Raw genomic sequence first — 12,434 nt, 5'->3', positions numbered from 1 at the left:
ATAGAAGTATTTTTTAAAAAATATTAAGTGAAATAACGCAAAAAGCGGCAATAAAACGGTTGCAATAGTCTTAAATGCATTGGCAGGGGAGGTGAAGGGTTAAGGGTTGGTTGCAAGTTGTGTCCGAAATGAACCTAGTCTTAGGTTGTTCAAGTTGACGTTGGTGTAACAGTTAAGGAGTTATTTGAAAAGTCAGAAGCTGGCACGTTTCTCCGTGTTTGACTTTCCAAATTTGAACGCTATAAAACACCCACCACCTCCTCTCTCTCATCTTCAACAACACTCAAACGCTTCTTTTCCCAAATCAAAAGCATTCATTCAATTGGAAATGGACGAAATCGACGTGCCTCCCTTCTTCCTCTGCCCTATTTCCCTCGAACTCATGAAGGACCCCGTAACAGTCTCCACCGGAATCACCTACGACCGCCACAGCATCGAGAAATGGCTCTTCGCCTCAAACAACGCCACGTGTCCCGTCACCAAGCAGCCCCTCCTCCCAGACCTCACTCCCAACCACACCCTCCGCCGTCTCATCCAGGCCTGGTGCACCGTCAACGCCTCCCACGGCATCCAACGAATCCCAACGCCAAAGCCCCCGGTCGACAAAACCATCATCCAAAACCTCCTCAAAGACGCTTCCGGCTCCCCGAACCTCCAGCTCCAGTGCCTCCGAACCCTCAAATCCATCGCTTCCGAGTCCCAAACCAACAAACGCTCCATCGAATCCGCAGGCGCGGTTAAATTCCTAGCTTCGGTTATAACCAACACGATAAACTCATGTTTAGACGATGACGTGGAGCTGGAGTTGAAAGCAAGCGTTGCAGATGAAGCATTGAGCTTATTACACAACATTCAGTTATCCGAACCGGGTTTGAAGACTCTGCTGAGTCACCCCGAGTTTACACACTCGTTAACCAAGGTTATGCAGAAAGGAATCTACGAGTCACGCGCTTACGCTGTTTTTCTGCTGAAGTCGTTGTCGGAAGTGGCGGATCCGGTGCAGTTGATTAACCTAAAACCGGAACTGTTCATCGAACTGGTTCAGGTCCTTAAGGATCAGATTTCGCAGAAGGCTTCCAAGGCCACGCTTCAGACACTGATTCAGGTGTGTCCGTGGGCGAGGAACAGGGTGAAAGCGGTGGAGGCCGGGGCGGTGCCGGTCATCGTGGAGCTTCTTCTGGAATGCAGGGAAAGGAAGCCCTGCGAGATGATGCTTGTGTTGCTGGAGATTCTGTGTCAGAGCGCGGACGGGCGGGCGGAGTTGCTGGCGCACGCGGCGGGGGTGGCGATCGTGGCGAAGAAGATTTTGAGGGTGTCGACGACGGCGAACGACAGGGCGGCGAAGATTCTGTTGGCCGTGTGTAGATTCTCGGCGACGCCGAGCGTGGTGCAGGAGATGGTGCAGCTGGGGGTGGTTGCGAAGCTCTGCTTGGTGCTGCAGGTGGATAGTGGGAACAAGGCGAAGGAAAAAGCCAGGGAGATTCTGAAACTGCACGCCAAAGCGTGGAAGAACTCGCCTTGCATACCTGGTCACTTGCTTGCTTCGTTCCCAATCACTTCTTGAAAGAAACAAATTCCAAGTTTCAGGTCAGAACAAGTCACGCATCGAAGTTGTTATCAGATGAAATGAAAACTAGTGTTCATGATTATTTATCCACTACAAATACAAACCCCTTCGAGCTATTTCTATTTTTTCACATTCCAAAACTCGATCAAAAACTGATCCTTTCTGGGAAAGTAAACTGAAATTAAATCACAGTTTTGAGTTTTCCATTTCCCTGCTTCGGTCCATTCTTGTTTCTTGAGTTTGGTGTTGTTTTTCGTGTACAGATTTGTTTGGAAACAAAGGATAGGTGTGGGCGTCAAATGTTGCCCTGAAGAAATTTGAATTTATTTGAATTGCCTTTAGTCACAGACTCATTATTTCATCCTACTCATATTTCTCATCTTCTTTTCCGTCCGTTTATCTTCCTTGGTTGTTTTAACATTTTATGCTGTTTTAAAATTATTATTTTTATTCACAAATAATAAATAAAATAAATAAAATGAGACATGTATTAATTCTTATACAGACGCTTGAAGGATTATAAAAAAAAAAAATAGTAAAAATCAACCTGCTCAAAAGAATGGTAAACCACAATAAAATAGTTCAACATTTATCTTAAAAGGGTTCTTATAGTGAACCTTTAATAAAAAGAAATCAAAATACAATACAAACAAATTTCCCCACCCAAAAACAAATCTCACATAAACCTAATCAAAAGGAAATCCACTTTCTTCAAATCTAAGAAAACTAAATATGTTTTCCAAAACTTATTAAAATCCTAAAATGGTATTTCCAATTTTTTTTCTCAAATATGTATACTTTTATAAACAGTAGAATACTAATGATTTTGATTTTTAAAAGGTAATTACAGTGGAATAGTAATATAATTTAGTGGAATTTGCATTGAAAATAAATATTTTCTAAATGTTTTAATGAACACAAATTAGAAATCTTATTGATTTTTTATAAGACTTTATTGTAATGTTTCTAGTATTAATTGTATTATCTTTATAGTAGAATATATATAATTAAAAGATAAATCTTGTATAAGTAATAAATTAGAAGAGGGATGAATGCTAATAATCAAGGTAGTTTTTTAAAAAAATGTGAATTTAAATTGAACTTATAATTATCAACTGATTTAATAATCATGATAAATTATAATATAATTAAATGTAATGAATAAGAACGAGAAAAGTATTATTTTGGATAAAAGATCGAATAGAGTTTATAAACAAGAAGATGGTTTTAGTCTAAATCTATATAAACTAAAAAGTCTTATTGATTAAAAATAAATAAAAAGGTTCTTATTTGAATAATGAATTGATAATCATGATAAAGGATACCATTATACCTTTTAATGAATAAAAAATAAAAGTTTACTTTTGATTTAATGTGATTTGCGACTTCTTTCTAATGCGATGGATGCGAATCCATTACAGATCATCAACGTGATTCAACGAAAAAATAAGCACACCATTACTATATTTCCGTTATTTTTTTCCACGTTTAGATGCAACTACTTTTAGAACCAATCACAATTATTTGAATGAGAAAGTCTTGGTTAAAGAACAAAATGTTTTTTTATATTAAAATGTAAATTATATTTATTTATAATGTATATAGGTTCGGTATCGTTAATATAATCCCACGAGTTGAAGCCAAAAACAATATATTATTTTTTCTTCAAAACAGATAGATACGATGATTAGATACGGTGATTGACCCTAATAATAGATACTGTAATTGACCCTAATAAGTACAATAACTCTGTTTGTGTTTATTTTACATTAGGATAAGGACAAGTTAGTCCTACCCTAATTATTTGTATAATGATTTCGACATCCTAAAAACTATCCATTTAATTTTATTTATTTTTCATTCATAAAAAAACTCATACATTTTTTTTAAGTAAACTCTGTTGGAGATCCCACATCGACTAGAGATTAGAGTCAGTTTTATGGGGTTGAGTTAGACTTAAAGTCCACTTCGTAATATGGTATCAAAGCCATTTCGAGTTTATTCTAGCGAGTATTTGTTGGGCTTATCTGGTCACCCGCTATCGGGCTGCTATCAGACTACCCATAACATATAGTCTCACGCACGAGTTGACAGTCTTGCGCGTGAGGGATGTGTTGGAGATCCCACATCGTCTAGAGATTAGTGCCGATTTTATGAAGTTGAGTTAGGTTTAAAGTTTACTTCGTAATAAACTCATTTATAATTCTCACACTTATATTTTTATTTCATTCAAGAGGATCTAACTTAGATCTTACTTAAAAGATAAATAAATTATTTACCATTGAACTAAAGTACCCATTAAACACACTAACCATTTTTCAACTATGATTATTGTTTTTTAATTGATGACTATACAAGGTTTCCTCAAAAAAATCAGTATCATGAATTCGGAAGATTCAAATTCAGGAAAAAAGAAAAGTAAAAAGAAGGTAACATCTGTAATTAGAAGAAACTGAAATTATTCCAACTACAAGTGACCATTATTTGATAACATTAATAAAAGCTAGAGAGCCAAAAAAAATTATTCGAATGATGCGACATACTAGTTGACTGTTCCATAAGTTAATACCTTATGTAACTTATTTCATAAAATAACTATTCTTAAATTTTGTGAGAAGTCTAACTTAATTTTTTAAAGTTTTACATATATATTATCATATTTCCAAGTGTTTTGAAATGGAAATGAACGTAAGTTTAGATAAAAAAAAATTGTTGCTTTGTGGTCAACAAGAAAAAATATATAAAATCTGAGTATTTGGAGCTACCAACCCATATACAAAGGTTAATTATTTACATATAAAAAGAGAAGAGCGTTTCTTTTAAAACTCCTCACATATTCAAGTTACTATCCCCACACACGTAAACTTAATGCTGCTAAAATCACCAACAAAAACAGTCATGAATCTATGTCTATTACATCATATTCATAATCCTACACTTCTCATATACATTTCAAATTGTGCTCAGCTGCTTAGTTTTTACAATTTGCAATAAATAAATAAATATATATATATATATAATGAAAAATGTCCATGTATTCGATCTAGATCTTTTGATTATACGCAATTAATTAAGTGATGTCTATCACCTATCTATACATGATTGACGATTTGGTTTTGATGTGTATATGAAAAAATACTCTTTCAACTTTCTTACTTTTTGTAAGGGTTGAACCACTCCTAAAATTAGTCTATTTAATTTTATTGGTTTTTGCTGATAAAAAAAATATAATTAACAATATCACATATAATCTAGGATATTTAACTTTGGAGAGGAACTCAAATAGTTTTAGTTAACTTTGAATAGATTGTAATTATGTAAGTTTTTTTATAAAAGCTGAAGTGTCTTTTTTATTTAATTTATTATTAATAAAAAAATTGATTTGTTATAATTTTGAATTGTTAACACCCCTTCTAGGACAACACTTCAAGATAGAAAATGCTGCAATTGTGTATTTGGCTATCACTCTAATTATAAGATGAGCTAGGTGGTATTGGTCTTGTACAGTCTTTTATGTAATGACCATTTAGATATAGATTAATAATATTTTGAATATTTTTTATAAAATTAAAATATCTCATAAATACTCATTTTATTTTTTATTGATTAAAAAACCTATAAATACACCTTAATTCTTTAATATAGTTTTTTTTAGTAAAAAAATAATAAAATTAAAAAGAAATATTTTAGAGATATTTTAACTCTTAGGGAAACCTAATACAATTTCCATACCTGCAGTCCAAAAGAACACTCAACACAATGAAATCTTAATTTGAAGTGAAATCTTACCCTAAATTTTTCCATTTTGTGAATAGGAATGGGGGAAAAGTGCAGCCTAGAAGGGAAAATGAAAAGTGTAAAAATCTGTGAAGGCATGGATAGTTGAAGTTGAAGATGATGAAATCGTTATATAGAGGGCACATATATTTTAATATATTATGTTTCTTTTATTAGGAAACAAAATTTTACTATTATGATAATGGCCTCCAATGGAGGACAGGTCCAACTTTATGGCTCCAACTAGGAAATTAAGAACAAAGTAAAATGCTTAGACAACTTCTATTGCTTTCTTTAATTGGGGGATTTCTCAATAGGGTTTAAACTTTATGAATTAGTCTTCTCATTTCCTTTAATCACAAAGAACCTATTCAAGCCATATTCATTCAAGCCATATACATGCTTTCTTACGTTTTATTTTTATTATCATTATCCACTTATTTTTTTATTAGAATTGAAACATTCCTTAATATTTTAATTTTTTTCTGCTAAAAAAATCATTATATATATTGTAGATTTGTATTTGTTGAATTTGACCTTACAAAACACACATATGTAAGTGTGCAAGTGATATATAAATAGGTTATAATTTAAGCACCAAGCAAACAAGTAGTTATAAAGATTCCTTTGTTGTAATTATAAAGGGAAAGTGTCACTATACTAGGAATGATTATAAGTTTAGATATTCACTTGAGACTAGTTCAGCATGCATATACTTTGAATTTTCACTTGAGACAAGTACTTTGAAGTTTAGAAAATTCTTTACCTATGCAACCTGATGGAATGAGTTCATTCTCAGAGACTCTAAATCTAAAGTTGATCACACAAAGCTCTTCGTTAATTGACTAATTCTTCTTCAAAATACACCTCATCTAAAGTTACACCGTAAATTCCTCAACGTTGTAGATTTTGATTAATTCCTCATCTAAATATTAAGTTAACATTATTTGTATGTTGGAGGTAGTAGAAAAGTGTCTTGAACACTCATTCTATGCAAGAATATTAGGTTGTGAAAGAATCCTAAGGTGCTTAGCGAAACCAAATAGGAATTGTGGTACACCAACACTCCTTCCACTTTTCCTAAACATAGAACATATATATTACACTACATAAGCTTTATTTCAAATTATGATGATTATTATTTTTATTATTATTATTATTATAATTATGACTATTATTATTATTGATAATAATAATAATAATAATAATAATATTACTATTATATATATTTTTATTATTCTTAACACTATTATTATTATTAATAACAATAATATTAATAATAATATAACACTATTATTACTAATATTGTTAATAATAACAAATAATATTAATATTAATATGAATATAAATATTAATAATAATAAATAATAATATTACTATTGATAATAGTAATAATGTTAATATTAATAATAATAATAATATTATTATTAATAATAACAATAATAATTTATAAAAAATTGCACATAAAATCATTTGTATGTAATAATTAAGTGTATGACGTATGAAATAATCTATATGTAATGATTGCATGTATTATATCTATGAAATAATTCATGTGTAATGATCATTACAGAGTAATTCATAGGTAATGGTTATTAATGTTGATCTTTGTCTCCTTTTATTTTTGGCCATCGCTTTCTTTTAATGTTACAATTCATGTTTGTTTCCAAACTTCTTTTTGTAGTGGATCTTCTCAATACTATGCAAGTTAGTTATTTGTCTTATTATATCAACATTTGATAATTTTTTTTTATAGGAGAATGCATATAATAAGGAACATGTTAAGAAATATGAAATATGTTAGGAAGTAGTCGTTCAATTTTATTGGTTTTGAATAGTTAATCATTTGTTTTATGAAAAAAAACAGTTGTTTTGTAGGTTTGAAGAGACGTCCTTTTGTTATCTAAAATAGACTTAAGGAGAGGCGACGACTTATTGTTGGTGAGAGTGCAAGATGAAAAAGATAATATGTGAAGGGGTTCTTCTATGTTTGTGTGAGTATGTGCTTGTGAATTTTTTTTTAAAGAGTCCCTTAATAAACTCATTATTTCTAGTGATAGTTTATTTTTTGAATGTTACATTTGTATTTTCCCTTTTGCTTATGTCTTGTGTAGATTTAATATGTTGTCTTGATTTTTTTTGAATTTTACCCTTAAAACATAACAGGTTGTTTTTTTTAGATGTTTGAAATAGGGGTGTGTAATTTCAATTTTTTTTTTTTTTTATATAAGGTGGGGTTTTGTATTGTATTTCTTAAATTGTATGTAAACAAATAACCTATCAGTTTTTTTGGTGCTGCTGTTTTAATAATGGTAGGATACATTATAATATGTATACAAATAGCTTATCATTTGATTTTGTAGGTATAAGTTGGAGATCTTGATATAAGAGTTTAAACACTTCTTAAATACTTTATGTTTATTTAGTTAATTCTTTGTCTAAAAAAACTAAACAATAGAATGACTATAAACAAAATAATGCAGATTAATATAACAACATATTCCAAATCAATGATTCTCACCATAAATTTATCCAACATCATGTAAAATGAATATTCATACTTTTAATATAAATTACTTTTTGGAAATAAAAAATGTTCGTATAAAATCATTTTATGTAAATTAATACGTAAATCCATGGAAGAAGGGATTTTATGAATCGTGTAAATAAATTAATACATTATTTTTATGTCATCGATGTCGACTGTGGGGTCCACTTTATTGGATCATGGGCTTTTCTGGGATCATGTGATTTGCACACAGTTTGAGACCCTATTTTGGAAATATTCAAACTTTGAATATTTCTTCTCTAACAAAAATAAAAGACAAAACATAGTGGTTAAGTGTGTGCTTCATGAATTTCCCAATGAACCATCTTATCTCACCACATAAATCTCCAATTCGCCATTTATCTTCATGTGGAAAGTCAAATTATACACACACATAAATGGAAGAAAAAGTATTTATGAACATAATTTTCTGACCAAATTATAAGGAATGAGTGGTTCATGTTTAATATTTTTTTTATCAAGTAAAGAATTAATTAATTAAAAAAAATATTTCATAAATCATGTCGAAACTTTTATACAAATTTCTAATCATCTTACTTACAAAATTAAAAATATAATTTTAAACAAAACTTGTATTTTTAACTAAGCATGTTTTTTCTTTCAAAAGCCAAACAATAAAAAAAGCTCATCATCAACATGTCACGTCAATCACTTATTCCATTGATTTGGAGTTAATTGTGAACTGCATTAATAAGTAATATATGCCCTAGTGCTGACTCTTATACAGTCAAAGTTGGTGATTCAATTCAAACCATGTTTTCTAGTAAAGATCGACAACCAAGTAGTGATTCCATGATATTTATACATCAAAATTTGAAATTCAAAACAAAAAATTTGAATAATCATAAGGATTAGAGCTGGGAATGTTCTTGAGTCTTCTACCAACTATGACACCATGGTGTAACATTTGATGTGATCGTCAAAGAGAAAAGAGAGTTTATCAGTATATAAATTTAGTATGTATAGTGTTACTAAAGACTAAAAAACTAAAAAAGAGACTTAATTTGTGTTTACATTTACAAATTTATTATTTAGTAGTAACAATTCATCTAAACATAACAAGCAAGAAATGCAAAATGAACAGAATAATTTTTCTTAGAAAAACCAAGCATATCTCAAGGCAAATCAAAGGGGCTCCAATTACCTATTAACAAGTCTGCATCATGATTTATCATCATCTCAGAATTTGACCACATCATATGATGCTCATGTGAGGCTTCCACTTCACCCGGTAATGGTGGCAGCTCAAAGTTCATACCACCACCATCACTACTACACTGCTCAATTCCATCTTTTTGAATACTCTGCATAGTGTTCAACTCACCATAGCACATTTGGCTATTATTAGAATGTGTGGATGGTTGTTCAGGAAGATCCAAGCACCCAGTAACACCAATTTCTTCAGGCAAAGTACTTGGACCAGAAACATCTGTGTTCAATAGCCTTGAATTATTCTCTAGAGAAGGATCAAAAGCTGTTTGAACTTGATCTGGATTATTGCTCTCAATCCCAGATTCAGAACAGGGCTTTTGGTTGAGGAAACTTGCATACACTAGTGCAAGATCAATATTTGGTGCATCACTCACCACTGGGGAGGAGCTAGAAGCTGCAGAAGTCCTTATTCTAGGATCATAAGAATGCCCAACAGGCTTATTATCATGATCTGTGGCATTGCCACAAGGTGATGATGAACTTTTGAAAGTGAAACCATCAATGGATTGTCTCAACAAGGTTTTGTTACCCCTTCTGTTTTTCCTGCAGCCACCACCAACAGGGACATTGCGGAGAGAGCCTCCTTTGGTCCAGTACCTTCTGCACCCTTTGCAAAAGTACCTTGGTTGAGTTAAGCTGTAGTTATTGTAGTAGCAGAACTTGGTGTTGGAAGAACCACACCTAGGACAATTTGGTGATATCTCAACCTCAGCCTTCCATCCACTCTCCATCATCACAAAACCTATACATACACCTGCATTAAGCTTTAAATTGGGTCACAGTTAATTCCTTGAAATTGCGTGTAAATGTAGATCACAATTGTGTTTGTGTTAAGGTCACAAACACAACAAAAAAAACCTTGATTTGTTTTATCAGCAAGAAAAAAAATAATACATATAAAACACTTTAAAGATGATCCAACACTCCTTCCAGTTTTCCTAAACCTTACTATACTACAAGAAAAACAAACAATCCAACCAGAAGTAGAAACCTTACAAGAAACTCAGTTAATCGAAAACAAACAACAAAAATCTTGATATTACTGCTAAAGTTGTTCTATGGTCGCAGACACATAAAAAAAACTTATAATTGCAGACTTTTTTCAAAACCTTACTTGCATTTGTTTCATAAAAACATGTACACATAGACACTCTGCGTGTGAGTGAGAGTGAGAGTGAGAGAGGGAAATTTGAAGAGAAGGTAGTAATGCTAATTTGGTGCAAAGAGGGGTTATATGAGGTAGAAGTGAGGCTTGAGGTTCCAAAGCACATTGAGAGTTGGGGTGAAGTTTGTTTGATGCACATGAGATGATGGATATGATGATCTTGGTTGGGAATGTGTATGCAACCATGCATGCACATGAGGATGCATGTTGGTGGTGTACCACAACCCCGTAGGCTAATAGAAAGTGTCGGTGTTGAGGACACGTGGCGTGATGGGAGTGGTGGTGATGAGGGTGAGTGGGGAAGCAAAGGCATCGGTAGCACCATTTCAGGTTTCTTTCAACAGCAGACAAAACCTAGATATGAGAACCACATTTCCACAAAAGGGTAGAAAGTGGAAACTCACACAATTTCACACCAATTCCACTTTTGTAAAATGAAGAATTTTCAACACAAATGACTCAAACTATGATGCATGATTTTAGGAATTAAGGCTCTGAATTTTTTCAGTACTGATGTTTAGATGCCAAATATTTTCTATGGATGGAATATAAGAAAGTTTGCTGATGAATTATACTCTTCACAATTCCAAACATTATTTTGTCTTTCTCTCAGCCTCTAATATTAATGAAGAAACTTGTTACAGGTAAGACTAAAAATATAGGTTTGATTAGAGATACCAAAAGAACAAATTGTATTTCTAATTTTGATGAAAAAACTATTATTATCATTTGGGGGATGATCTAGCTAGCTAAGGAAAAGTTGGCGATATGCAACTACTTCAATTGTTTATCCAAGTTGCATATACATTTATGTAGGAAAAAAAAATAATTTTGATAAGTATTTAGACATAAATCTACCTTTACCAATACCTCTCATACATATACGGTAGCTGTAAGGTGTACTTATTACTCATAAAATGAAATGTTCACACCTCGAAGAAGAAAATGTGATTGACAATTTTTAAAAATGTAAAGCATAAGAGTTTAGATTTAACCATTATAGTATTAGTTATTTAATTGTGAGGGCAATTTAATTTATAGAGTTTTTTCACACGTTAATTTGTGAGTGTTAATTATTAATTTTTTTGAATTTTTTTTCCTTTGTTTCTTTAACAACTATGAAAAGATTGTAGGATGAGGAGATATTGATTTAATTAGTACAAATTAGATTGGATGATATTTTGATTGTATTCATATTTCGATCAATGATATTTATTTGATTAAATTAATTAATTGAACCAATTCATTGTCCAAACTTGAATCTAAATCTTTATATCAATATGATAAGAGAAATTGTATGAATCTTTATGAATTACATTTCATTTTCTGGCATTTCATTTTTCAATCTTTATTGTGTTTTTCATTATTTAATTATATTTCATTCTAAAAACCCTTTCAGTTTAATTTGTATAAAAAAAATATTAAAGATTGAAAACAATATATATGTATCATTTGAAAACAGACCTAGGTTGTACTCTATATTGTAAAATTTATAAAAAAAAAACTTAGATGTTCTGATTTAAAAATGACATTGAATATCATAGTATTATAAATATCATTGTAACAAGTATTATATAGAAAAAGAGTTTATTTAGTTGTAACAAGTATTATATAGAAAGAGGTTCCTATTTTTATGTTCCTTGAAAGGCTAACAACCTTAGCTAGACATTGGAAGTAGCACATGTTGAGTTACTTATGGATGAGATAAACTCTAATTCTACCAAAACAATATGGAGATGATAGATGGTTATAAAAATGAAAGGTTTCAGATAATTTTTTTATCAATTCAGTCTTTTTTTCTGTAGGAGTATATAATGGGGAAGAAATCTAATTTCTTCATGTGTTCGTGAAGTGTAAAAGTTATTTCAAAAGTTATTCACTTTATATGGAGGCTAACCATACAAAGAATTGAAACCTAAAGAAACTTACAAATAGATGAAAATAATTGGGTAATGCAAGGTGTTTGATGTGTGGGTTAATAGAGAGAACAACTAATCACTTGTTTTTGTTAGTGTGAAATTATTGTTAAAGTATGGAATTTATGTTGCAAATGTGTGTATAAATGTATCTAGCATGTCATACTAAAGAAACAAATTTTGAAAAAATAGTTAACTTATATGTTCTACAAACTTACTCTAAAACAT

The 12,434-nt window shown here is 31.2% G+C and overlaps 2 protein-coding genes across 2 annotated transcripts; one reads left to right on the top strand and one right to left on the bottom strand.

Moving 5' to 3' along the window:
* The first annotated feature begins 262 nt into the window (after positions 1–262).
* On the top strand, positions 263–1,908 carry LOC137830742 (E3 ubiquitin-protein ligase PUB23-like). The gene has a single exon (XM_068638252.1). The coding sequence runs from the start codon at positions 329–331 to the stop codon at positions 1,562–1,564; it is 1,236 nt and encodes a 411-aa protein (XP_068494353.1). The 5' UTR covers positions 263–328; the 3' UTR covers positions 1,565–1,908.
* Positions 1,909–8,935: 7,027 nt separating this feature from the next.
* Positions 8,936–10,418, bottom strand: LOC137828509 (dof zinc finger protein DOF3.5-like). Its single transcript, XM_068635114.1, has one exon. It carries the CDS (start codon positions 9,857–9,859, stop codon positions 9,029–9,031), a length of 831 nt encoding a protein of 276 aa, XP_068491215.1. The 5' UTR covers positions 9,860–10,418; the 3' UTR covers positions 8,936–9,028.
* Positions 10,419–12,434: the final 2,016 nt, after the last annotated feature.

The sequence above is a fragment of the Phaseolus vulgaris genome, chromosome 7 (assembly GCF_000499845.2).
Source record: "Phaseolus vulgaris cultivar G19833 chromosome 7, P. vulgaris v2.0, whole genome shotgun sequence".
In the NCBI taxonomy this organism is placed as follows: Eukaryota; Viridiplantae; Streptophyta; class Magnoliopsida; order Fabales; family Fabaceae; genus Phaseolus; species Phaseolus vulgaris.
Note: the sequence above shows the minus strand (reverse complement) of the source record. Positions and strands in the feature narration are given on the sequence as shown.

What these genes read in the sequence shown, in the direction of transcription:
- LOC137828509 (XM_068635114.1), bottom strand. Translation starts at nt 9,859, where the DNA reads ATGATGGAGAGTGGATGGAAGGCTGAGGTTGAGATATCACCAAATTGT.
- LOC137830742 (XM_068638252.1), top strand. Translation starts at nt 329, where the DNA reads ATGGACGAAATCGACGTGCCTCCCTTCTTCCTCTGCCCTATTTCCCTC.